Raw genomic sequence first — 26,557 nt, forward strand, 5'->3', positions numbered from 1 at the left:
ACTTCCTTGTACTCTTCAAGCCTGATTCTTATTCGCCTTATCTCCTTCGACGCCAAATTCACCACCCCGAAATTGAAGAGAGATTCTAGGATACGTATCTGCTCTAGTTTCGGATTCCACTTCGGTTTTGGCTCCGATGTCCTCTTCTCAACCCCTGTCGCTTGTACGTTTTTGAAATCTTTTGTTTTTTAAGCCTCGCCAATTCTATATTGCACGTGTGCATTATTGATACACTCTCATTTGTACCTATTTTACTTGTGTTTTTATGTAGGTTTTATAGTTAATTGTGTGATAAAATGTTGTGTCCAATGCTTATTTCCTTGTTTTCATATTTTAAATGGTATAATGCTTGGTTTAGATGTTTTTGATGTGTTTAGAAGTGCATTAGAACTATTTGGGAGCAAAAGCCAATTCAAAGGAGCCAAAGAGTTGTAATTCCCGCTACCATGGCGACATCTTGGTAATCGGACCATATCTCTTCCTATGAATATCCAAATGAGATGATTCTTGAGCCATTGGAAAGAAGACTTCAAGGGCTACAACTCTTATGAAGACATCAAAGTGTAGATCAAAAGGAAAACTGGTCAAAAGATCAAAGAGTTGTAATTCCCGCTACCATGGCGACATCTTGGTAATCGGACCATATCTCTTCCTATGAATATCCAAATGAGATGATTCTTGAGCCATTGGAAAGAAGACTTCAAGGGCTACAACTCTTATGAAGACATCAAAGTGTAATTCGAAAGGGAAAAGGGTCAAAATCAGGATGCAAGTCGGAACTGCGTCACAGGAATTAGAAAAAAATTTCACTAATGTCAATACAAAACACCGCTTCCCCGGCAACGGCGCCAATTTGGTCGTAGCATTTTTAGGTACAAGCAAATACCCGGAGTATTCCGGGGTTATCGATCCACAGGGAAGCGGGGTATTAAGCACTAGTTAAGCGGGGTATCGAGAGTGAGTAATTAGTAACTAGTGCTTAATACCCCGCTTCCCTGTGGATCGATAACCCCGCCATATTTAGCAGGAATTACAACTCTTTGATCTTTTGACCAGTTTTCCTTTTGATCTACACTTTGATGTCTTCATAAGAGTTGTAGCCCTTGAAGTCTTCTTTCCAATGGCTCAAGAATCATCTCATTTGGATATTCATAGGAAGAGATATGGTCCGATTACCAAGATGTCGCCATGGTAGCGGGAATTACAACTCTTTGGCTCCTTTGAATTGGCTTTTGCTCCCAAATAGTTCTAATGCACTTCTAAACACATCAAAAACATCTAAACCAAGCATTATACCATTTAAAATATGAAAACAAGGAAATAAGCATTGGACACAACATTTTATCACACAATTAACTATAAAACCTACATAAAAACACAAGTAAAATAGGTACAAATGAGAGTGTATCAATTATAGAAAAAAAATTGTGTTCAACTTAAACGAAACAAGCTTGAAGGATAGCAATATGTATGAACGAAGGACATGGGTACGAGTGCAACTCCCAAATATGGTAGGGTTGTGTGCATAGAGAACGCAAAGCGGACACTTGAAATACTGAAATGCACACACCAAAAATAGAAAAAGCACAACAAACTTGACCCCTAATGCTCCCAGCAGAAGACCACATCGATAAATAAAATATGTGTGCAAACTAGATCGCACACAACATGCACTATATGTGCACAAAAAAACTCACATGCACATGTCTGTGACCCAAAGTCACGAAATGAGAGTGGACAAAGACGTAATGTGAGAAGAGTAAGAGACAATGAATTTCTTGGCATGCGGCCGTGCATATTGAATTATTAGGTATGCATAATTGCACCAGGGTGCCAGACCATATATATATATAATGTCATCTGTTGCCATCCGAGCATGGTGGTTTCGTCACATTTAGTCATAAATTTTCAAATTGACCATTTGTGGTCCTCCGACTTTCATATTTCAACATGTCGTGGTCATTCAATTACTTTAAACCGTTTAAGTCGTAAAAAAATAAGGGTAAAACCGTCTTTTCAGTTCAACAAAGTCGAATTTCGTATGTTTCTCTCTAAAAAATCTCTAATTATGTAAGTGCATTGAAATGGTGAAACGGCAACCATTTAAGAAGGTGGATGAGATATTTGAGCGACTGAATTTGTTTAAACAAACATATATTAATTAATTTCTATAAAAGAGAACAATTTAGGGATCCATTTTTTTAGAAAATAAAAAATAAAAATTGATTAGCATGTTAAAGAGGATGTGATGCATTCACGACGATTTCTTCAGAGAATATTTACAAATATAAATACAGAAACTAGCAGGGTGGCCTGAGAAGCCAAAAACCAGAAATTTCCAGCCACCCATCCACCCACCTTGATGGGGTCTAACATCTTGGATGCCCTTCTCCGCCTTAGCACCGTTACAAATTGCGGCAGTGCCACCTTCATGATGAACCTTGCAATGAGCGCATGGGCCATGTCTAGCGTTGGTTAGCGTTGGAGCTCTTTGATTGAGTTGGAGGAAGAAATAGACCTAAAAATTGAAAAAAAAAAAAACATTGACACGACTTTAATGGTGAAAAGTAACAACAACATCGCAAATGGTAACATTTTGAAAGTTAGAGGACTATTATTGACCAATTTGAAAGTTTATGACTAAACGTAACGAAATCATGAGAATGTGATATGACATTAAGTCTATATATTAGTAATAACAAATAGTTATAAGTTTCAAAGTTAGAAAGGCTGCAGTGAGTCCAACGGGTAACGGTCACTCCCTCTCTCCATCAAATGCGCTGAGTCTCTTTTCTCTCTCTAGAATTCACCTCCCCCCTTTCATCCTCAGTATCAAACTATAAATTCACTCGGTCTCTCTCTTTTCTATCTTTTCTCTCTTCTCCTTTCATCGTTGCTTTCTCCGCCATTTGAGACACCTCTTGCATGCACACCTCCGCCCAAATCTCCCGCATTCTTTGTTTAATGATTTGCCCTAGCACATTATCTTCCCGCGCTGCACACGCTTACGTATTTCAACTTCTAACGATACATACATACATTATACATACACGTTATTGTAGAATGGTGGCACTCGATTCTTTAGACGAGTATCTGTTTTCTGCGAGCAGAGCGTGTTGTAGTCCGCTCGCTATTTTCGTTCAGATCCAGGTCAGGCTTCTTCCTCCTCTTCTTCTTCGTGTGTCTCTGTTTTGTTTTGCAATTTGCGTCGCGTTGGGATCCGAACATAAAATTGATAAGTTTATAATTGTTTTTTGAGTTTTGAGAAATTATCATCTTCTTGCTCTGAAAATATATACATAGTGTCTTGGCAAATTCCTTCTTTCTTTCTTTTTCCATTTCCAGAAAATCAGGAAATACTACTCTGTGTTTCGGATATTCTTTGTGGTGAAAATACGAAATATCAATCTTCATCAGAAGAGAGACCTTTGCATTACAGATATACAAAGGCAGTCTTTTAATATTTTCTTCAAAGATTCGCGTTAGTGTGTGATTTGTGGGGTGGGAAGAATGTTTCATACTAAGTAACTGGATATATTTACAAGGCAGCTTTGCCGCATTAATCAGATCAGTGCAATCATTTTAAGCAGTAAACTTTGTATTAATGCAGAGGTTGATGGTTTTGACACAAGAATTTATCTTATTTAAAATATAATGAGCTACCCCAAGTTAGAATTACCAATGTAAAGAAACTTAGAAACTAAGAAAGCTCTGTAGTCTTTTGCTCTCATTTTTCATTGGCTAAGCAGATTTTGATATAATACAGAGATTAGCCTATCTATTACGCAGTATTAGATAGGCACCCTGTTCTTTAGTTATATGATATGAGTGTGGAGAGTAATAGATGCCAGGCAAAGCTTTGTGTAAATTCAAATGACTCAGGATAACTTTACTACCGTTTCTATAGATGAAAAAAACTAAATATGCTTTGAATTACCAAAAAAACTGTAGTGATTTATGGAAAGAGTATTGCATTTTTTAAAATCTGTTAAGTTAGGAATGATAGGAACAATTTTGTTAAAGTTGTGCCTAATTACATCATAATGGACATTTTAGAAATATATGTACTAGATAGATTTCTGCATGTTCTCTGCCTTCTGAAACTTGTATAAGTTATAATATGGTGTTAAAGGATGTCACTTTTTTTTGGGTACTACAGGGATATGCCATCTGCCTACTCCTTGCCCTTGGATGGTCTTTAGCTGCTTATGTAAGGTATGAGATCATGATGATGCAATGCTTGCAACTTTGCTTGGTGATGATAAATTGAGATTAAAACAATATTTACATTGTTTGCTTTCTCCTCACAGGAGACGGGAGATTAGAACGATAAAGGATAGAATAAAACGTGGTAATAGCTTTGCGTTCCTCTGTAAGGACATTAATGAGCTTGAGCATTCTAATCAAATCAACTTGCCAAGGGTGTCGGTTGTTATGCCCTTAAAAGGTTTTCGAGAACACAATCTACACAATTGGAGAAGTCAGGTAAATGAGGATTATTGCAGCAGCTAGTGCCCTTTGTCCTGTGAACAGAATATAAGCAGTCTGCATTGATCTGTTCATGCTTTGCCTATGTCACTATTCATGTTGACAAATAGATATTTGTAGTAGTATCTTATAGAGAATCCTGTAACATACCTCTTCTCTTACTCAGTAGGTGATTTCATTACCTATTCAATATATGTGTGTGCACACATGCATGTTTGTGTATACCATTTTCTTAGGGGAAATATAATGTTATTATCCATCAGAACGATCCACAAGAATAATATTGTCTTCTCTACATTTCAATCATCTTACAGTAGTTTTTTTTTATTCTGTCTCAGTCCAGTTGTATAATGTAATAACATAGCACTTATTACCCTTCTTACATGAATGACTCAGATTACATCACTTTTTGGTGGTCCATTGGAGTTTCTTTTTGTTGTTGAGAGTACAAAAGACCCTGCTTACAGCGCTGTGCAGAAACTACTTGCAGATTATCAGGTGTGTATAGACTTCTATATTGAACATAAAAGTTGATAGATGTTGACAGTCTTCCTACACTTCTCATTGTACTAAAATGAAGAAATATCAGAAGGAAAGGGAGTAAGACTCCAAATTGAAGAATTGGGTTTAGGTGCTGCTTATATTTTACTTTGTACTGATATATCCTATTTAATAATCATTACATGTCTGTGCTTTGTGAAAAGTAGTTTATATTTGTAAACTGAAAAGCGTTTCCTTGATGATTTGTTAACTGAAAATTGATTTATTCACGCCTTCAGTACTCACTCTTTTGTTTTTACTCCTTTAATTTGTTGCTTCTCTTTCCAATTCTGGATCATTTACCACCTTTTATTTGCTTCTTGTTTTGTTTGTGTGACCATATTGTTTTATTATTATTATTATTATTATTATTATTATTATTATATTAAATTAATGTTTGTAAAACAATCTGAGTATCTGACCCAAGTAATTAGAAAATTTTTGGGAGTTAAGATTAAAATGAGAATGGCAAAAAACTAAGAGAAGGTAATTTATTCTATGCACATACAACCAAAGGGTGTTTGATGCGGGACTTTTAAATTTTTGCTTATTTGATACCAATCGTTAATTGCATAGTAACCCTGTAGATGGAACAAATGTATATTTACAACTCCAAAGATTGAACTTATTTACCAAAAATATCAATTCAATTGCTGTAATCATGTCTTGCATTATCGTTAGCATCAAGAGTTTACTAGGATCCACTACATTCACATGCTGCACTTAGTCCTCAGTTGGGTTTTTGCTTAACCAGTTCATGTTATTTTTCTTGTTTACGCTGTATACAGGATGAGGTTGATGCAAAGATAGTTGTAGCAGGTCTGTCAAAAACTTGTAGCCAGAAGATTCACAATCAATTGGTATGTAAGAAATCTTAATTTTGTAGGTATGCATGTTCTTTTCCGTCTAGATTTTTGAAGTATACATAATACATGGTTCATTTCGCAGTTTGGAGTGGAGAAGATGCATAAAGACACAAAGTATGTACTGTTCCTCGATGATGATGTAAGGTTGCATCCTGGTTCAATTGGTGCACTTACTGTTGAGATGGAAAAGAATCCTGAGGTAAAAACATACTCTTATGATGGTAATGTTTCTTTGGCTATTTTCTTATAATTAATTATTCTCTCACAATATTGTGCAGATCTTTATTCAAACAGGATATCCTCTTGATTTACCTTCTGGAAGTCTCGGGAGCTACTGCATTTATGAGTATCACATGGTTGGTGTCAGTTTATCATTGCATTTTCCTAATATGTTGATTGGTTCTTGCTTTCATCTTTTTCTAGTTCATCTATGAGCAACTGTAATATCGACTTCTATAGATGGAAAGTGGAAAACAATTTTTTAAAAAAAACTAAACATGCCCTACCTCATCTGGAGAAACATGTTGTTTGGTTGAGGGTTTAGAGATTATTAATCTTCTATTTGTACTGGTTTAAAAACAGTCAGGAGAACTACTATGTGAATGTACTTGTGCACCTAAAATGTTTTGTGAGACTATTTCCAGTGGTTTACAGTTTGCAAAGCCACAAAGGTTTTGAGCTTTCTATAGAACTGCAGTGCTGGATCCATGTACTCTTTGTGACCTTAACTTATTAAAAAAAAAGGGAACCTTTTCTGTTATTTTTGGCTTCATATGTCCATTTATGTGTAGTTTCTTGACTGTATTAATTTTCTTTTCAACTTGGTGGTTATCATTTATCTGCAGCCCTGTTCAATGGGATTTGCTACTGGTGGAAAAACATTCTTCTTGTGGGGAGGATGTATGATGGTAATAGTTCCTACTGGCTTTAAAGAAAAACAATTAGAAGTTATTGTTTTTTTCTTATTGTTAAACAAAAATTATATTTCCTTTGTTTTCTCTTAAGATGCATGCAGATGATTTTAGAATAGATCGCCATGGTGTTGTTTCGCAGCTTCGAGATGGTGGCTACTCAGATGATATGACACTTGCAGCTATAGCCGGTATACTTTGTTGCTTATTTCTATCACTGAATTTGTCAGATGGTTCTGACGTTGATATGTTTTGTTGGTAATCCCTTAGGTGCTAATAAGAGGCTCATCACTTCACCACCTGTTGCAGTCTTTCCTCATCCGCTTGCAACTGATCTTACCTTCCCGAGGCATGTAATTATAGAATGTCCAAAAATCTTAATTCTCTATTACATATTTAGCCATAAGAGTTTTCAACTCGGTCTTCTTTGGATATCTTTAGGTACTGGAATTATTTAAGGAAGCAAACATTTGTCTTGGAGTCGTACACAACAAAAGTTAATTGGTTTATGAACCGTGCATTATTTGTTACCCACTGCTATCTGTCATGGGGATTTATAGCTCCATATTTCATGGCTGGGTTTCACGTTGCAGCAGGGCTAAGGCAATACTTTAAAGGTTTTTCCCCCGAGGAATCGGTCTCCACATTCACAGGTGAGCATCAGCATTTTCTTTCAAGATCGAGTATTCTATCGAATACTTGAAAAAAGCTTCTATTGTATTTTTGTTTTAGTAACACTTTCTCTTTTAGCAGCCATCCTTTGTCATTTACTTTTTTTTTTTTGGTTAAATAATTTTTGTCTCAGGTTTGTCACTGGCAATCTGCCTTGCCATATGCTCAATAATTGAACTTCTTTCCATGGGGAACTTGACAAGAATAGAGGTGAAGTTGTGCAATCTGCTTTCTCCGGAGGCACCTCCACTATCACTCTATACTTATAACTGGTGTCTCGTAAGTATTATTGAACTATTCCAACAAAGTAAAACTTCACCTTTCCTTTGTCCCCCAACTAGCTATTGATTTTTATTGGGATGGACGGTCGAAATTTTAGTTTTGCTTGTTTGGATATGAAAGAAAATGAGTAGAAAAATGTGGGAGAGAACTCCCATCTTCCTACCCTCTAAATACATCATCACCATTTCTCGCTCCTCACTATGCCTTTCCTCTTAACCTTTTTTCTCATCCAAACATGAACTTCTGCATTTTCTTTTCTCATTTGCTTTCTCTCCCATTTTCTTTCATCTCACTTTCTACTCATCCAAACATAGCACTAGGGTGTTTTTGTACTTACAATTCATGTTGAATGTAAACTAACCTAGTCCTATGACTCATAATTCCATAGAAATAGCTTCCATAGAAATAGCTTATGAAGCTCGTTGAATTTGCCTGTGCTCATAGGGTTAGACACCACTTAATGACCAACTAATTCTTAATGTCTAATTGAACAGGTTTTTATGGCAATGCTGGTAGACAATTTCCTATACCCCATCTGTGCATTCCGTTCATATTTTTCAAAGTCCATCAATTGGTCTGGCATTCGATATCATTTGAGGAATGGGAAGATCAGCAAGGTATGCATCTTTTAGGACACCTTTCTGCTCACTTTAACATAATATTCTTCCATATCCTTTATCCTTTTGCCTTGAGTCGTTCTTGTTCTTGACCTCCCCAACAAGAACAAAGATAAATTATACAAAAATGAAAAAAGAAAAAAAAAAATCTTGTTTGAATATGATGTTTCATTCCTGAATTGTTTTTGCAGATTGATAGGCACAAGGATATTGTTCCTAAATATACAGATTTAGGAGGAAAGAAGCTAAGATGGAGGGGAGGTCCACCAAAGGTTTCTATTATCAGTTCTCTGTGCAGTAGTCTGGTTTGCTGGCGTCAGCGGTCAGCCAAAGAAGTATGATATGTAGATATATAGTAGAAACATAGAGTAAATATCCATTCTTTTTCTCCCTGCTCCTCTCTTACAAGGGACTGAAGGAGAACATTCTTTTGAGATTATTACACCCCCCATAACTGATAGGGGCTGCAGATGAATGGCTGGGATTTGTGGGCAAGTAGTTTTTAGTTTGTGTGTAATTGATTCAAATTCAAACCTCCCATAGTCCCATGTTTTTGGGTTGGTTCTTGTATTTTAGGTTAGTTTTTTCTCCATCTATTTGTAACACTGTTTTACTATTGATAGTTGTAAGAAATTTTGTGTAATTTTTTTTTTTTACCTGTTCTTTATTTCTTCAGTTTTTCACTTTATGTCTTTAGTTTTCCACTTTGGGCCTTTTAGTGTTCTTCTTTAGTTTTCCACTTTGGGCCTTTAGTCGGCTAGCCAACAAGACGCCCTCAGTGCCCCGAGTCGGTGTTCAACTTGGCCAAGTGATTTTTTTCTTTGATTCTCTCGCTTATACATCGTGTGCCTATTTCCTCTAGTCGGGTACTCAATTAACACTTAACAGTCTAATATATGTAATTTAGGAGATTATAATTGTCTAACAACTCACAGTCTATTGCCTTTTTTTAATAATTACTCAAGCACCCCGACGCTTAGCGCTTTCTGAAACATTGAATTGAAAACATGAAATTATGGAATATATTTATCACAAAGTTGAGAAACCTAAATTATGGTACAGCAGTCCCTAGAGAACACAAGAAATATTTCATTCCAAAGAAACTCCAAAAGTCACCCTTAACTAAACCCAAAATCTGTGGGCTAAATCAGAAACAATTTTCAAGCAATGTCATCCCATGCATTCAGAAAAATGGTTCCCTAAACAAGAGCTATAACACCACTTGGTCACTAAACTTTATGGACCAATGCTTTCAAATATGGAGTAGTGGAGGGTAGATGATCAAATGAGCTAGTTGGAAGTAAATGTGCGGCTGATATGCACCCACTAGATGGAAATGCTTCGGCAGGAGGGAGGAGCAAATGAGCTCAAGAATTTATAAAAGGCTAATAATGCCTAGTGTTGCACAAACAAGTTCTGAGTTGATTACTTTTCCAGTTCTCCAATGCAGAAATCGCCAATCATCTCAAATACTCGAGTAGCGTGTTGAGGCCTGGCACAAGGCACAAAAATGAAAAGCACCTTTTAAAACAAAAGCATGGTAACCCAAACAATGAAATGCCTGTGGCTAATATTTCTAAGCGGGGACAGAGATTGAAAACCTCATAAGGGATTTCATAAATTGCATGTTATACATAGTTAAGAGAAATCACTTTCATGCATTATGTAGATATAGTTTTATGGAAACAGAGATTCAAAAGAGCAAAGGAACCTGAAATTAGTCTCTCATTAGTACTTTCCCTCGCAGGGTTCTATGCTAGTGGGGACCAACTAGGAAATTCTACCTAGGAGTGGTTATTGACGCAACCCTTCTGTACCCAGGTTAACTGAAAAACTAACAGTCTTAATTGATCAACTACTCTATAAATAAGATTACTCTTAAAATTAGAGTTTTATATCCCGCCCCTGCATGTTGGTTTCTTAATCCCCTTCAATTTCGGCGCTCCTTATTTTCAGAGTGGCCGAGTGTTCTACTATTGATGAATTGCAAAATATCAACCAACTGTAATTGAATAGCAAAAGGTAAAAAATGAGGAAGGACTGATGAACACACACCCGTAAAAACCTTCAGTAGAATCATCACCAGCATGCACCAGGATGGCATCACCACCAGGGTGCTCTTCTACGTACGAGGTAACATCAAAAACCTAGAATTTTGCAAGACATGATGTGAATTAACCTAGGAAGATCAGAAAAAGAGAATGCATCACATAAAAAATGTAACTGAATATTCTTTCAAGTAACAAAAATAATAGTCCATGCAGTAAAAGGTAACCTTGTCTTTAATAATGATCCAACAGTCGGTTCTCTTGTTATGCAATGCAACTTCTGCTTTACTGTAAGCTTTTGGTGCCTTCAGTTTGAAAAAGGAAGACCAAGATAAGTGAGAAAAGGAACCACACAAAACAAAACAAATAAGAATTTGCAACACAGTTAGCAATAACTGTAGCAATTAGTCACATTTAGCTTCGAGCATGTGGATTTCATTTCAAGATGTACAAGTGCACATGGTGAAAGAAAGTTGTTAATTATGAATATCCACCAGCAGGATAAGCCTCTTGTAAGTTATAACACTTATCATGATTTTTAACCCTACAAAATACCTCATTCTTTTTCTTTCTTTTTTTATGAGTAAACCCCACCTTGTAACCCTAACCGGCAAAGGGACCACAAGCAGGCTTGTGGTAAACAAGCATGGTTGCCCATAGCTAATAGACTCTCAAACCAAGATGGCCAATAGACCGCTCCCATTCGGAGTCAACCTTGTAACCTTGTGGTTTTACAAAGTCAAAGGCGTGACCAACTTGGCTGGGGTTACCCAAAATACCTCATTCTCAATGACATTATTGATTGTGCGAACATAAATGTGAGCTATCACTTCCAGTAAGTGATATTGCTAAACCTAATTAACCAAATCACCCAAAAACATTCAAAAGCCACAAGCTATGAAGCTAAGCTGCAGGTGTTGGGATGCTTAATATAGAGTTTTCATTGCAGAAACTTATACAAATTCGTGGGATAACCATGGAAAATATAGTACCTTGGTTTGAGCATTCTCTTGGAGCTTTCGGGGTTGATCTACATACCAAGAACAGAAAATGCAGAAACAAATACCAATTAAGTATCTATACAGATTCAAAATCAAGCAAACTGACAGAAGAAAAAAGAAAACTACAGCAAAATAAAAAAAAAAAAATAAAAAAAAAAAAAGTGAACAGATACTATGAACAATACGGAGTACCAGGTTTATTGCGCATCATAGGGATAACAATGAGCAGCCCAAGCAAGATTCCAAGTACCAACGTCGCAAACGCTAGCTCCATAGCTTTCAGCTCCAAAGAGAACGGTGGTCTCAAGTATGGAGATAATCGCCCGAGGATCCAGAGAAATCAGACTAGAAGGACTCAAATTTCACGTCTGGGTCAGATTTTGAGCCAAAAATTCACACTTTTTACCTAAAAAACAAATACATATACGAACCCACAGAGTTGAATTGAGTCACGTGAGGAATCTTTTACTCACTGCGGGAGTGTGGCCTTGAGGGGCTGCCCAGCTGAACGGTTATTTATATCTGCATCAATATAAATAATAAATTTGTTTTTTAAAACAAAAAAAAAAACAAAAAACAAAAAACAAAAAACAAATACGTAGTAATAAATTAATTACCCGTATTATATTTATGTAAAATATATTTTCTTATTTTCTTTGTCATGTTTATTATTTATTATTTTATTAATTAATTAAATTAGTTCTTTCATTTTTACTTTTTTGTCAATGTATTGCAATTTGCAAATTGCAATGTAAAGCCTTAACTGCAAAATAACACTGGAAATCGTAAGTACAAATCTGTTCTCTTTCTTTTCTGGCACGAAAATTCAATTTCTTAGATAACTGATAAGGGTGTTCATATATACTAATGCCTATGAAATTATACTTTCATCATTGAATCCAAACCCAGAAGAAGTTCCAAAGCCCACAGTCAATCGTATATACACACAATAATTGAAAAAAAAAATACTGACATTAAAAAAAAATGATATTTGAACAAAATTAGTCAATGAATAGTTAAGCTAACTTCAGCTTACTCATACAGTACAATGCATCTGGTTTCCGGCTGATTTCCGACTGGGGAAACCAATGCCTCCGGCTTCCGCTGCGGAAACCATCTCCAATGGTCGAGATCTGTCAGATCCGCCATCGGAGAAAAAAAAAATCAAAACTGAAAAGAAGAAGAAGAAGAAGAAGGAGGAGGAGGAGGAGGAGGAAACATACATTGGGAGATGATGGCAAAAAGATGAAGAAGTAGCAAGAAGAAGCTGTGAGAGCAGATGAGGCGTGGTCTGGTGTTTTGGGGGTGGGGGGGGGGTGTTGGTAGACAGAGGCTGCTCTGGTATTGGTAGAGAAAGGCATGAAAAATTTCTCAAAAAAAAAAGGAAGTCATTTTCGAAAAAACTACCCTTATTTCTTATTAACCAATACAACATTTTTCATTGACTTTCATTTTTTTCTTCTTGCCAAACGGAAAACCAGGAAAATTATTTTCAATTACACCCTATCTTAATTATTTTATGAGTGACAACTGAATTTTGTTTGTTTCCATTTCCATGTTTGATTAAAAAAAAATGATTTCTTAACAAATTTAATAACCCTAAAATTTTTACAAGAATTGTGATTAGAATTGGAGGAAAGAAACATACTCCCATTAGGCATGAGGACTGCAAAAAGGCTACTTACTGATGAAGAAGAATTTCATTGAGAGGTTGTGGGTGAGCTAAAAGCAGGGATCTTGGCAAGTTTCCTGAGCTTCATAATTTCTCTCATCCTCTCAACCTCTTCCCAAACACCATTACTGGCATAAATATTGGACAACACAACATACACCCCATCATTCCAAGGCTCCATCTCTTGCAAGTGCTTAGCAACCCATTCTCCCATCTTCACATTCCTGTGTTTTTCACAAGCCCCCATCAGGCATCCCCACACCACCACATTTGGTTTCATTGGCATCCCCTCCACCATCTCCCTAGCCTCCTCGAACAACCCTGCCCGCCCCAACAAATCCACCATGCACCCGTAGTGTTGAAGCTTTGGCGCGATTCTGTATTCGTTTTCCATCATGTTGAAGTAATGCTTCCCCTCCTCCACCTTCCCACCATGCACGCAAGCGCTCAGCACCCCGACGAATGTCACGTGGTTGGGTTTCACACCGGCTTCCCTCATGTGGTGGAAGAACTCGAGTGCCTTCATCGCGTGCCCGTGCAGGGCATAGCCAACAATCATGGATGTCCATGATGACACATTCCTTTCATCCATACTGGAAAAGACTCTGTGGGCAAGATCCATCCTCCCACATTTCCCATACATGTCAATGAGTGAATTCTTCATTATCAAAATACCATATTTATCAGCTACCCTCACTTGAAACACACATTTATGCAATTGCAGACCCAACTTCAAGTCCCCTAAATTCCCACAAGCTGATGTGACACTAACCATGGTCACATCATCAGGATGCAAGCCAGTCTTCTTCATCTCCAGAAACATCTCAAGTGCTTCCTTTGCCCTCCCGCCTTGTGCCAGCCCAGAAATCATGGCATTCCAAGAACCCAAAGCTCTCTCACCACTTTCATCAAACACCTTGTGTGCATCTTCAAATTCACATGCTTTTGCATACAAACTAATAAACCCACTCTCACAATACACATTAGTGCTCAACCCGATCTTTAGAGCATGGGCATGAATCTGCTTTGCCAGACTATAATCCGAAACTTGAGAAGTTGCTTTCAGCATAATGGGCAGTGTATATTCATCTGCGGAAACGCCGGCTCTACTCATGGCTATGAAGACTTGTATGGCTTTCTTGGGAGAGTTCAGTCTTGTGTATGATCGCATGATGTTGTTCCAATAAAATGGTGCGGGATAGAAATCTAGGAAACGGGTTTGGATTATCTTGGAGTGAATTTGAGTGAGGTGTTGAAGAGTGGTGCAGGTGGAGACCTGGGTTGCCACGGTGGCTCCGTAGTCGTGGTGGTGGCATAGCGTTGCGGCGGTGGAGGTTTGGGTGGTTTTAATGGCGGAGAGTGAGTTAGTGAGACGAGAAGAGGGTGTCAAGTACTTGAACTGGGAGGTGAACTGAACAAAGTTCATGTCTTTGGAGAATAGCTTTGTGGATGGAGGTTTGGGTGGTTTTAATTCAGTCTGGTTGTATATGTTTAGAGGTAGTTAATTCTGTTAATTTTGAATAGAATTGATTGAAATGGAATTTTTATTTTAGTAAAAATTGCTTACCAAATTGAAATACATTTTACTCAATTAATGAAATTGAATTATATTTCAATTAATTTAGTTAACCAACCAAATTAACCAAAATTTTAGTATATATATAATTGGATAACACACACTTGAGAGTATATACAGAGTAAATTGTGTTCTTATAGCTCATAAATCATACTAAGAAAAATTTTGTGCGACAGGCTCAACTGAAAATGTGTTGACAATAATTAAATTCTTATTCTACATGACTAGTTCAAGTGGTAGCCCATCTAATTTAAAGTCACCATTTTAAGAGGAAAGGGGAGTCTCAATTTCTTGGAGTTAGGTTGCATATGAAAAGGTATGTTGTGGTTGTGATTATTGATTGTTTCTTGTTGTTTGGTTTTAGGTAGTCGGAGCTGGTGAAAACTCAGATGATCTGAAACCGGGCCTAGCTAGCTTAATCTCGTTCGTAATGCATACACATGTAAACAAGAAATGAGAAACTAAAACTATATTATTAAAAAAAACATTATTATTATTATAAATAATAATTTAGTACAAAGTTGTACATCGTTATACAATTCTCACGGGGATCTAAGTTGGCAGTACACTTGGTGCAACGCATGTGCCCGCACGTTATTCACGAAAAGCTAAACGGCAAGGTAAAGAGCACAAGATGAAAACCACGGAGCTATGAAGAACAACTAAGCTCCAAATACAAACTCAGAATTACAACCACAAACTTACAGATTCGCCACTAATTTCTCACTCAGCATTACCCCATCATCATCACTATCCAAATTCACCGGTAGTTTCTGTAGATGGGAGTGTACATGCAGCTTTCAGCATACTTCACCAAATCCGCAGGTCGAGGGAGACGGGTCGCAACACCTACAAGTCATATTTCCATGCACTTTGTCAATATAACATTCCAACTCGATTTCAGATGATGAAGAAAAACTAGCTAGGGGAATTTTATTTTTAGTTTTATAATGCACCCACCAAGTTCATATGCTTTAGCTGCAACACTAGCGGCTATATGAGCTGAGATCTTTCTGATGTTTGTGAAAGGAGGATAGATCATCCCCTGTGCATAGTGTTCGTCGGTTACTTGATTAGCCAAAGCCTCCGCTGTTAAGATTAACAATACCAAATGTTAGGCACAGCCTTAGGAGATCATCTCTAGAATCTATAATAAAACCTATAATAAAACGCATAATAAAATGTGAATGAAATTTAGCTTAGATTCCTATAGCTCAGCAATATGCATATAATAAGATGTGAAATAAATTTCAGCTTAAGAGCTCCATTGCTCTATACTTACAAGCTGCAAGAAGCATATCATCATGTACACGGATGGTACCAGACATGACAAGACCAAAGCCAAATCCGGGGAAAATATAGCAGTTGTTAGCCTGTATGGAGAGTAAGGGAAAAGAGGTCAATAAACTCGTTGAGCTAAAATGTGATTTATGAGAGTATATCGCATAACAATGCATAACCTGGCCGGGTATGTTGAGTTTGCCATTATATTCTACAGCAGGAAACGGGCTTCCACTTGCAAAGACTGCACGACCCTGTTCCAGGTCGAGAATGTGGAAAAAATGTCAGATTGGTTACAGTAGCATGACTAAAAGAATCAAGCATCATTTTGAGATTGAAGTTGTTTCAACTAGAAATGTAGTATCACCTCACTCCACTTGTAAGCCTCTTCAGCAGTACATTCAGATTGTGACGTTGGGTTGGAGAGCGCCATTATAAGAGGTCTCTGAAATGTGATTCATTTATAGAACCTTGGTTCAGATTGGTGGAAGAAGGAGAAGACAAAAGGTATAGGGCAATGATTATAGAGAAGAGTACCTTGTTATTGGCAGCCATGGTCTCAATTACTTCTTTTGTAAATGTTCTTCCAACTCCGGATGTTCCAATCAACACTGTTGGCTTGATGGCCTAAGTTTGGAAATGGGACAAAGATCATGAAACATAGATGCATTTGCTGAAGGAAGCAATTCTACACATGAAAATTTTAACAAACCTTGACAGCATCAAGGAGACTGTTAACAGGTTCATGTTCATGGGCCCAAGGCTTCTTGAAGGATTGAAGAGAACCCTTTCGAGAACTAACAATTAATCCCTGCATAGATTTCATAAAGTCACTACTTAGTACTTGTTTGAGAGAATAAACAAATAAACCCACTAATACAAAAAGCAGAGTTTAATGACAGGGAGGAAGAAACTTAATATGCAAATAGTTCTCCACCTTTGAGTCCACAAGCCAGATCTTTTTGCGAGTCTCCTCAACAGGGGCCTTTGTCTGAGTATGAAAATAGAAAATCAGTATACACAAGTTACCAGCCAACATAGAAAATGTTGTGTTTCAGACCCTACGGAAATCTGTTACAACAATACCTTGTTTGAAATCTCAAGAGCTATCAGTTCTGCAATACCAGTGCCAGCCTGCAAGCAGAATTACATATATTTGACTATCAGATCTTACATCTTACCATGATGTTCACATGTGAAAGTTATAAACAGAAGAAATGGGATGTATATAGTTTTTTATTTTATATTTCTCACCCTGTTCTCACAAATACCACACGAAGTTTTTATGCAAAAAGGGCAGGCAACACAATCCCATTACCTTATGCAAAAGGTTATTATCTTAGATTATATGTTGCAATGTTGGCCAGCTTGTGTCATAAAGTCACTATTTTTCTCTCAGGTTACTAGCGGAAATTATTATTACCTCTCCGGCACCAAGGAACAAGAATGTGTGGTCAGCTAAGGCGCCCCCAAGTAGCTTAAGTGAGGCAACAAGCCCTGCAAGCACCACTGAAGCTGTCCCCTGCAAGGTGGAAGTCCAAATATTAAATTGATGAAAGAACTTCTCTAACAAAGGATACAGCAGGTATTGGTTAATATATACCTGTATATCATCATTGAAGACCAAGTGAGTGGTTCCATATTTGGCCAGCAGCTCAAATGCATTGTGGTTTGCAAAATCTTCAAACTGTAAATGGCAATAAATGACACCAAAATTAACAAAGGAAGGTGATCCTACATAGAAATTGGAACTTGTTTCAGAGGTGAATCAAATTACTGACCTGGACAAGAACTTTTTCACCATAGTTTTGCTTTACAGCAGTCATGAACTCATCCAGGAAGTCGTAATATTCCTATAATGTTAGTCAATATTAAATCATTGTGCTACAGTTTAATATATTGCAGCAATTGGGGTCCGGGCAAGTCCTCACGGACTGAAATTCACCTGTCCAGTTGTTCTCTTTTGTCTAAGCCCAATATAGTAGTCATCCTTCAGTAACTTCTCATTGTTTGTCCCAACATCAATTGTTATAGGCAAACACTGCACATACAAGCAATACTTCTGGTCAGAATTTTAGTGACAATGTGACACAATGGTGCAAGCAAATCATATCAAGTTTTGGTACCGCTGAGGGTCTGACACCACCAAGTGCTGTATAAAGAGCCAACTTCCCCACAGGAATTCCCATCCCCTGTAACAAAGGAAACAGATGCAAGAAGGTTACAGCACTTTATGGTCATATAGAAATACAAAGTTGACTAAGGAACCAGAAGGACAGAAAGGGTGGGGGGGGGGGGGAATTGAAAGGCCTATTCATTTCTAAGGTCCTACCTGGCAGCCAAGGTCTCCAAGTCCCAAAATTCGCTCACCATCTGTCACAACAATGACCTGGATTGACCTCTCAGGCCAATTCTTCAATACCTCAAGAATCTTCCCCCTGTCCATAAGAGAAATATTTGGTAAAGGTTTGCGCCAACATGGTAAATATGGGCTATTCAGGCACAAGGAGAAACATACTTTTCCTTCAAACTGATGTATAGACCCTGAGGGCGCTTGAATATGCTTCCATATTTTTGGCAAGCCTCACCAACAGTTGGAGTGTATACAATAGGTAGTAGTTCATCCACATTATCAATAAGAAGCTTGTAGAACAGCCTTTCATTCCTCTCCTGCAAAACTCAACATCCAGGAATTCAGAAAAAGAATGATAACTAAAGCAACCATGCTCACTTCAAAAGCATAAAACACAATATATGATTACACATGTTTAGACACATCAACATCAGAATGCATCATTCTGATTAACAAAGGAAAAAAATCTTATAAGGAAAAAGGTACACAGAAAGAAAGAGGTATCCAAATAAGCAATTTGGGCAACAAAAACAAATAAAAATGATCAAAAGAAGAAAAAGGAAACATCAGAATGACCAAATGTCTTGGGAATACCTCAAGTTCCATCAGGGCCTGATACTTGTGTATTGGCTGATCATATTGACGGATACTGTGCATTAGTTTCTTCTCCTGTAAGTCAAACACGAAATATGAGCAAAATTGATCATGAGCCGCGAGTTTCAGATTCCAGAGCAATACAAATAGTGTACCTGAAGCTCCTGGGAAACAATTACAGGAGGAAGAAGACCTCGGAGGTAATGAGAATCTCTTTCATTCTCCTTGAATGCAAGCCCTTTGTTGTAACGAGGGTCTCTTAACAAATTGTAGCCACTATTGCAACCAATAAATCAGAAAATCCAAAATTAAATCCAGGTTCGGTTTCATCTCATACATCAAAGATCTCCAACATAAAACAAACTTGCACGCAGCGAAGTACAAACTTCTTTCCATTTTTTTTGTGTGTGTATGCATATTTATCTTGAATGATCGCGCAATATCTATCATTTAGCATACAGAAAATCTAAGATCCTGAAATTTTAGCTTAATGCTATGTCTGTACTTAAATTAAATGCTCCAAATTTCAAGCTAACTTTCAGGATCATATCAAAGTTTAAAATAATATATATGTATATGGTATATACACACACAAAACAGTTCAGAGCAAGCACAGTAACTACTACGGAGTACGGAGTACTTTAGCAAAAATTGGGGAAAAAAATAAAATAGAAGTTGAAAGTGAGTAGTACCTAGCAACAGAGGTAGTCCAGGGAGTGACGAGCTGATCTTCGGTGGCGCAATCCTCGCCGTACACATCCTCTACACCGCCTCCCGGCGTCGCTCGCGGCGACATTTGAAGCACCGTTTCTCCCCCTCTCTTCTCCTTCAGAAAACTCTCCATTTCTCTCTCTCTCTCTCCCTCTCTCTCTGTCTAGATAGTCAGCGGTGACACTGCGATTGACACTCTATTTCTGGCTTTCCGCCTGCCACCTTAAATACACGCATATGCTTCTAGAGATGTAGAGAGATGGCCGTCGTCTTCACGTTCCACTTTTACACTATTCAATGCTTTCCCGCGTCATCGCCTGACATGTTTTTCTCCTCCCAGGAAAAATCAACAAAATTTCATTCTCCTTTTTATTTTTTTAAATAGTAGTTCCCCTTTTATTACAATGCAGTATATGTATTGAAACACAAAATGTCAATATGACTAAAATTCAAACTCACAACCTTCTATATGGAAGGGAATGCAACTTGGTATCACTAGACCATAAACAAAAATAAAAACTTTTTCATTCTCTTTTTTTAATTTAAAAATGCACATATAAACTATTCTTTCTTTCTTTAATTCTTTAAATAGAAAGATTCTTCAATTAATGTTTGCATTAAGTAGTTCTTTAAATCGACATATTAAGAAAATTGGTCCCCAAAATTGAGCATAGTTGGTTTATCGTTTGACTTAAAAGGTCATGATCAGAGGACAGATGATGAAATGTCTGGATTGTATTCCTTATGTACAAATTAAAATTAAAATTTGACTAGTTAACTGATTGCTAGATCTGTGATTTACTTTTGCAGTGACACTAAAAACGGAATTCTAATTTATGATTACCTTAAGTTTTTTTTTTTTTAATGTGGGTGGAGCCGTGGTCCAGTGGAGGACAATAATGAAAAAAGACTAATTATAAGTACAAAATGACCCCATTTCTCCTACGTCTTAGTCCAGCGTTAGGATAGAAGAGAGGAAAAGCCAAAGCCATTTTCTGGTGGAGATTTTGTTTATTAATTTTGATTTGACTCAATTAACGAACTAATTATATACGGAGTATTAAATAATGGACATCAACTATTTAATACGATATGATATAAAATATCGGAGAAAATAGTCATATCAATCACTATGATTTGTTATACGTAATACTATACAATGATCACCTAATGCGTCATAATGCTAATAACTTATTGTTTAAATAATTATATCACTCCATTCGTCATAAAATATTTTATGTGCCTAATTTAATCAATGAATCTTGATTTGAGTTAACTATAATTATAATTATATTACTCCATTCAGCATTAATGTTAAAAATGTGTTTTTAATTAGTAAAAAAATTACTCCGTAATTAATATCTCGTTTGAAATATCTCCATGTTTATAGCCCCAAGATGCCAAAGTCTGGCATAGTCAAAATACGTAATATACATACATTATTATGCATTTTCACACAGTGAAAGTGTAAATAGTTATACTATGAATCCGGGTCCACATTCTAAAGTAGACCCATCACAATTTACATACTAAATGTTTACAATTTAAATTGCGAACATTGAATATGTAAATTAAAAATATTTAATTGTGAACATTCAGTATATAAATTATGTATTTTAAATTTGAATTCACCTTGCAAAGTAGATTTGGATCCGCCCAAAAATTTGCCGTGGAAGAAGTGGTCATCGGTCAAAGATGGAGGGAGAGAAAAGTAATGATAAAATACTTTTTTTTTTTTGATAAAATACTAATAATGGGTTAGTGACATGCGTTATGCGTATTGGATTATTGGTCCGACTCGTCGTTATCAACCCTTCTAATCCATTATTTTTCAGATATTTATTAAAAAGATAAAATGATATTTACAATTAATTTTTAAAATTTAAGATGTAAGCTTTTTTTGGATTAATCGGAAAGAGACCCCTAGAGGATACAAAACTAGTTCTAACTGCATCTTGGTGGCACTAAATAAATGTATCCCCAATAAGTAATTTTTGAAGAGAAATAGGAGGACAATTAAGCAGTCCAAGACTCCGAACATGTTCTGTCTACTCTTTGATAGGAATATTTGCAATCTTATTTTACTCTCTAAAAATATGTACAAGTTTGATCTCCCATTCTCTCATCATGCTCCTACAGAGACTATATCTCTCGAAACCAACATGGGTCTATAAGCGCCTCAAATGAAAGTCGAGCTGGTGAAATATGATTATTGTACCTAAAAGTTACGATTTTGATTATTGTCAGCATCTTCTCATTCAATTTACCACTCATTAAAGTCGTTCTTAACTTCCACGTAACAATATCATTGTCATACTCGCACATGCAGGTAGCTCAATTAGTACAAGTGATAGATTGTTAGTAAGGATGCACGATTTATACATGACAATCACAATGTGGGAGTTACACCCAATGTAGTGCAGTAGTGAGCTCCTTGTAAGCAGTAGGTACTAGCCCTCAGCTCCTACCTGAAAGACCATTGAATCATCGTGATAAATAATACAATTTATAATCAGATTCCTTATTGGTACCAATGTAGTAATTTCTTGATGACTTACTCATTGAAACATATAGTATGTTTTTTAATGGAATATAACCTTTGATAAAAGTAATACTCCGTATAATTTTTTTAAAAGTGTTTCAATCATACAACATATTATTATTATAAGAAATATGGATAAAGATGAAGTGGGTTTGATGGTGCAAATTCTGGAATAAACGCGTGGATAATTTACATGATTGATTTGTCGGTCCAATCCGCTTAGCAGCCACCGCAAAAAAATCAACACACGTTCCGACACCCCAATTGGCTACTAAACAAATTATTAACGACAAAACATAACGAATCATACTCTAATTTCGCGATTGTCCTTTAAGGTGACTATAATTAAATTTCGAAAGAGGGTCTTTTTTGGTTGCTTATGGATAATATATGGATAATATGGGGGACAAAAGAAATAGTACTCCGTATTAAAAAACTATGTGCAACAACCACGTCCTTGATCCTAATGCATAAATAAAGTCACAATGTTAGTTGGCAGACAGATTTTCATTTTTCAACACATATATATATATATATATATATATATATAGTGTACTTTAGCACTTATATATCAAACACCACATGGCTACAACTTACCCAGTGTATATCTTGTATATGATATTTGTATAGAATATTATAATTATTTAGTATGGAATACCTTTATAGAACACAACACATTTGTATTGTATTATATTGAAAGGTGTTGCCGATGATCTTGTGGTGTAGTAGCACAAAGTGTCTTTCGCCTTTTAGTCAGTTGGTTGACTAGGCGCCCAACTCGGTCGAGTGTTTTTTTAAGGGTTTAGGATGGCTACAGCTTATTATTATTATTATTTTACTCGACCACCTAGGTGTCCTCGCCGCCTGGCTAATGCCTTCTGCAACCTTGCATATGAGTTTGAACATGGTAAAATGTTGACCTTCTCTATTTAAACCGACCAACTATAACATATGAATAACCTGAACTGGTTTATCTCCTTATGATTCTTTGCCAGTTAGGATCAGTTAGGATCATAAGGCAAGCTTTACCCAAAATATACCTTCGAATAATGAATGTAAATTTCCCCGTAAATCAAAATTTTAACATTGTTATTAATTTTTCTTAGTAGATTAGTGGTCAACTTTATGTTGTGGTTGGATGCCAAATATTCCATTAGAACTTACAAAAACATATCTAATACATGAATTTTTGTTAGTGCTGTAGGCAATGATATTATGTAATTGATAAGTGCATTGTGTTTCTTTTTAAGTACAACTTATTTAAATACAACATACATTGAAACACCATTACATATTCTAGCAGTAATCTACTTGGTTAGTATTCTCCATAGGTTAATTATTTTGCTCTACACTTTCAGATGCAAAATTTTCTGCAACATGACCGGAGAAACAATCATGGCTTTCCCATTGTTCTCCTTTGCTTGAAGCTCTGCATGAAGTTTACAGAGCGCAGAGCCAGCCACTTTCCATGCAAAACCACATTTTTTAGCATCTTTAAATAGCATTGCATGATCATAAGTAACATGATATATTGCGAGGGCGTTGTCGTATATATCTTTCATACTCTTCTCGCTTTCTTCCAGCTCATCCGCGCCATATAACAACTACATAATGATTGGCGGTTTATGGCTATTTCTTGTGTCAAAAACCAAGGCCATGACGAAAATTTTAGATTAAGAACTTACCCGCTTGTACTTTTTTATCACCTCGTTTGCCAAATCATTTTGTGATTCACCCTTGGAGCTCAACGCCTCAGTCATCTCGGCTCTGTACTCGTTATACCTCTTCCTCCATGACCTCAAGCATTCATCGGGTACCTTGATATCGAAGCAAGGTAGTGTCGTGATTTCTGGAGAGAAAATTAGATAAAGAAACTGCATTACTTTCCCATCCATCAAGAAATTTGCGACTAAACTTCAAATTCGGATGATTTACCTACCTACAGGAGGCGGCGCTTTGGTTTCAAATGACACGACAGTGTCATAAATTTCTCCCAAGACAGATGTCGAGTGATATGCGTCTCGTTGTTTCCCCATGAAATGTGGTAACTTATACACCTTCAAATCTTTGGGAATATTAACCTGGATTAGAAGAGTGCAGTTCAATTTAAACCGTTGATCATCGAGGGATTGGTTGAGGTAATATTTGGGGATTGACCTTTCTGGACAACTCATATAACACAATCAAAATATGCAACTGACCTTTTTTCCACTTTTAGGGGCATCTAGAGCATCATAGTATAAATCTATCAACTCCAGCATTTTTACCATTATAGCTTCCATTTCACTCTCACAATTATCACCCAATACTAGGAGTCTATCCATAAGAGCCAGCCAGCTGTCAGCTGCAGTAGACATACTATAGCTGAGACAAGGAAGAGTGAAATTTGTTATAAATACAGAAAACAGCTAACGTGTAACGAGTGCTATTCATGCTCTAAAGGTTGGACTGCAAATAGCAATTCCTATTACAATATAGGATGCAAATGAAGCCTTATAGCAAGGTAGGTGGACTTTCAAGGCGAGGAGCCACCTGACTCCCTAGTCACCTAGGTGATGAGGTATATATATATATATATATATATATATATAATATCATATATCAATTCATAATTCATAATTTAGCATTTTAGCATATTCTCAAATCTCGACGCTGCGATCGGTGGTGAAAGTCGAAGGCGAGGCTGGGAGGGGGGAGTCAAAGTCTCAGGCTCTTAGCTACCATATAAGGGTTTTTAATCACATTTATAAAATAAAATAAAATATTTAAAAAAAAAAAAANAAAAAAAAAAAAAAAAAAAAAAAAAAAACGGGTCGGACCTGGGGTTTTAATACCAGGTTAGGCGCCTAAGACGCCTGACCGGACACCTAGGTGACGCCCTAGCTTGCCTCACCCATTTTAGGTGAGGCAAGCTCGTTAGGCGTCCGGTCTCCACCGCCCGGACGCCTTAACAACACTGCTCGTGAGCTCGTATTCTGGAATACATGGCCACTGCTTTATGTGAGAAAATAAAGTTTTGTTGCTCATTTGCATAAAATGCAAGAGCTGACTGAATCTTCTTAAATTCCAGAATAGTATATTGAAGTTTGCATCTTGAATAGTCTCCTAGAGAATGACAAATTCTTTTGAGACCTTATACTGAACCTACATGACTAGATGAACTCGAAGATCAATGTAATATGTAAGAACTACAAACGTACGGAAATGGCCATAATGTACTCTGTACTAAAGATTTAAGATAATATAAAAAGCAATACCTTGGCCTTCTTGTTTCTAAAAACATCTGAAAGAGTGTGTGCTCCAATTCTTCAGGAGAAATCTCATTAGGCTTTCTCATAAGTGGCTTGGGAGTTGAATAGAAGCGTTCCCAAGGGCTACTTGCTCCGAAATTTTCAATCAGCTAAATAGCAAAGTGAAAAATGTTCAGAAGCAGACAAAATTGCACAAGTCCAGAAACATTTAAAGCTCTGTAGAAAAATGATAGCAAAGATTCATTCTTGGAACTAACAAAAGTACAATCAAGTTCATTGGCCTTCCCATAGATCATTACACGCACAAGATCAGAAGATCTCTAGTAACTTTTTTGGGGACATCTAAAGAGGAGGTCACCCCATTACAAGGCCAAGGCATGCCACTAGTCATAAAGGACTTTCAGTTGCACTTACATACCACCCTGACAAAAAGGGGCAGCGCTTGCACCAAGAATCAAACCCTAAACTCTTTCAGGTTAAATGTTTGCACAATACCAAGCGAAACCTCATTGGCAGATCTCTATTGTACATGTAGATAACGAGAAGAAAAGAAAATCCAAACAATGATTGTCTCAATCAACTATGAAAATGGAATAGGAATTTGGATACCTGGCAGTTTAGAGAAACCCAGTATACATCCCCATCAAAATCTCCATTAGCAATTTCACTTGCCACTGATCTTTGGCCTTTTGTGGAGAAGAATATAGCATATTTAGCATTTCCAACTATCTCATCAATTTCCTTTACATAGACAGCGTTTAATTTGTGGATGTCCCCAAAATGAAGCCCAGGATTCCTGTAGACTAAGACTTCCCCAACAATTTGGCCATAATCACTGCATGAAACATTGGGATATGAATTTGAACTTGGACAATATAAGGAAGAAATTACACACAAGAATAGAGTTATGAGGACAAGAACTTGGAGAGCACTGAGATACTGCCCTGCAAGTTTGAAGGTTTTCTTTTGTGGAGGAAGTGGATCATGAATAGTTGATTATAGATAGTAGTATGGTACATGTCCTACAATATAAAATTCATAGCTGGACTTAAAACCTCTTGTAGCATGAATGTGTTTACATATGGCTTTATGAAACTCCATTGGAAGGTCTTAGTGATGATGTTGAAATTGAGGGGGGGGGGGGGGGGGGGG

The 26,557-nt window shown here is 36.8% G+C and overlaps 5 protein-coding genes across 10 annotated transcripts in view; 1 reads left to right on the forward strand and 4 right to left on the reverse strand.

The window, feature by feature from the left end:
* The first annotated feature begins 2,772 nt into the window (after positions 1–2,772).
* LOC116014225 lies at positions 2,773–9,032 on the forward strand. The gene is made up of 14 exons (XM_031254238.1): positions 2,773–3,150; positions 4,160–4,215; positions 4,311–4,485; positions 4,885–4,986; positions 5,817–5,888; positions 5,977–6,093; positions 6,173–6,250; positions 6,740–6,802; positions 6,900–6,996; positions 7,076–7,154; positions 7,247–7,458; positions 7,611–7,756; positions 8,254–8,376; positions 8,568–9,032. Exons 1-14 carry the CDS (start codon positions 2,926–2,928, stop codon positions 8,715–8,717), a joined length of 1,695 nt encoding a protein of 564 aa, XP_031110098.1. The 5' UTR covers positions 2,773–2,925; the 3' UTR covers positions 8,718–9,032.
* A 343-nt stretch (positions 9,033–9,375) lies between these two features.
* LOC116011901 (cytochrome B5-like protein) lies at positions 9,376–12,790 on the reverse strand. The gene is made up of 7 exons (XM_031251328.1): positions 12,649–12,790; positions 11,857–11,947; positions 11,618–11,770; positions 11,417–11,454; positions 10,652–10,729; positions 10,432–10,523; positions 9,376–9,868 (listed from the first exon to the last, which is right to left on the reverse strand). Exons 3-7 carry the CDS (start codon positions 11,697–11,699, stop codon positions 9,802–9,804), a joined length of 357 nt encoding a protein of 118 aa, XP_031107188.1. The 5' UTR covers positions 11,700–11,770; positions 11,857–11,947; positions 12,649–12,790; the 3' UTR covers positions 9,376–9,801.
* Positions 12,791–13,125: 335 nt separating this feature from the next.
* LOC116012994 (pentatricopeptide repeat-containing protein At1g77170, mitochondrial) lies at positions 13,126–14,523 on the reverse strand. Its single transcript, XM_031252660.1, has one exon. It carries the CDS (start codon positions 14,521–14,523, stop codon positions 13,126–13,128), a length of 1,398 nt encoding a protein of 465 aa, XP_031108520.1.
* Positions 14,524–15,143: 620 nt separating this feature from the next.
* On the reverse strand, positions 15,144–19,938 carry LOC116012226 (NADP-dependent malic enzyme-like). Its single transcript, XM_031251725.1, has 19 exons — positions 19,594–19,938; positions 19,057–19,177; positions 18,902–18,976; positions 18,473–18,624; positions 18,287–18,392; positions 18,081–18,146; positions 17,900–17,995; positions 17,736–17,807; positions 17,558–17,641; positions 17,378–17,476; positions 17,041–17,088; positions 16,892–16,945; positions 16,667–16,765; positions 16,492–16,581; positions 16,322–16,399; positions 16,134–16,208; positions 15,956–16,046; positions 15,634–15,762; positions 15,144–15,522 (listed from the first exon to the last, which is right to left on the reverse strand). Exons 1-19 carry the CDS (start codon positions 19,743–19,745, stop codon positions 15,434–15,436), a joined length of 1,776 nt encoding a protein of 591 aa, XP_031107585.1. The 5' UTR covers positions 19,746–19,938; the 3' UTR covers positions 15,144–15,433.
* A 3,394-nt stretch (positions 19,939–23,332) lies between these two features.
* The window catches only part of LOC116012225 (probable RNA-dependent RNA polymerase 5), a 10,759-nt gene continuing 7,534 nt past the window's right edge, over positions 23,333–26,557 (reverse strand). For 5 of the 6 annotated variants that reach the window (XM_031251720.1, XM_031251721.1, XM_031251722.1 and 2 more), the window contains 6 exons: positions 26,015–26,240; positions 25,412–25,554; positions 24,356–24,518; positions 24,094–24,235; positions 23,840–24,003; positions 23,333–23,758 (listed from right to left, as the gene is read on the reverse strand). In XM_031251720.1, coding sequence (XP_031107580.1) covers positions 23,501–23,758; positions 23,840–24,003; positions 24,094–24,235; positions 24,356–24,518; positions 25,412–25,554; positions 26,015–26,240 — 1,096 coding nt within the window. In that variant the 3' untranslated portion in view covers positions 23,333–23,500. Of the gene's footprint in view, positions 23,759–23,839; positions 24,004–24,093; positions 24,236–24,355; positions 24,519–25,411; positions 25,555–26,014; positions 26,241–26,557 lie in introns of those variants that run through there. The other variant, XM_031251723.1, reaches the window with a different exon arrangement.

The sequence above is a fragment of the Ipomoea triloba genome, chromosome 3, assembly GCF_003576645.1.
Source record: "Ipomoea triloba cultivar NCNSP0323 chromosome 3, ASM357664v1".
In the NCBI taxonomy this organism is placed as follows: Eukaryota; Viridiplantae; Streptophyta; class Magnoliopsida; order Solanales; family Convolvulaceae; genus Ipomoea; species Ipomoea triloba.

Bases quoted from the DNA above. Each gene is read 5' to 3' on its own strand.
- LOC116014225 (XM_031254238.1), top strand. From the start codon at position 2,926: ATGCACACCTCCGCCCAAATCTCCCGCATTCTTTGTTTAATGATTTGC. The intron at 4,486-4,884 runs GTAAATGAGGAT...TGAATGACTCAG, and splicing joins TACACAATTGGAGAAGTCAG to ATTACATCACTTTTTGGTGG. The intron at 6,251-6,739 runs GTTGGTGTCAGT...ATTTATCTGCAG, and splicing joins GCATTTATGAGTATCACATG to CCCTGTTCAATGGGATTTGC.
- LOC116011901 (XM_031251328.1), bottom strand. From the start codon at position 11,699: ATGGAGCTAGCGTTTGCGACGTTGGTACTTGGAATCTTGCTTGGGCTG. The intron at 10,730-11,416 runs GTACTATATTTT...TTCAAACTGAAG, and splicing joins AAGAGAATGCTCAAACCAAG to GCACCAAAAGCTTACAGTAA. The intron at 10,524-10,651 runs GTTACCTTTTAC...GCAAAATTCTAG, and splicing joins GGATCATTATTAAAGACAAG to GTTTTTGATGTTACCTCGTA.
- LOC116012994 (XM_031252660.1), bottom strand. From the start codon at position 14,523: ATGAACTTTGTTCAGTTCACCTCCCAGTTCAAGTACTTGACACCCTCT.
- LOC116012226 (XM_031251725.1), bottom strand. From the start codon at position 19,745: ATGGAGAGTTTTCTGAAGGAGAAGAGAGGGGGAGAAACGGTGCTTCAA. The intron at 16,946-17,040 runs GTATTGTTGTAA...TTTCATACTCAG, and splicing joins CTCTTGAGATTTCAAACAAG to ACAAAGGCCCCTGTTGAGGA. The intron at 15,523-15,633 runs GTGGGTGCATTA...TATGACTTGTAG, and splicing joins AGCTAAAGCATATGAACTTG to GTGTTGCGACCCGTCTCCCT.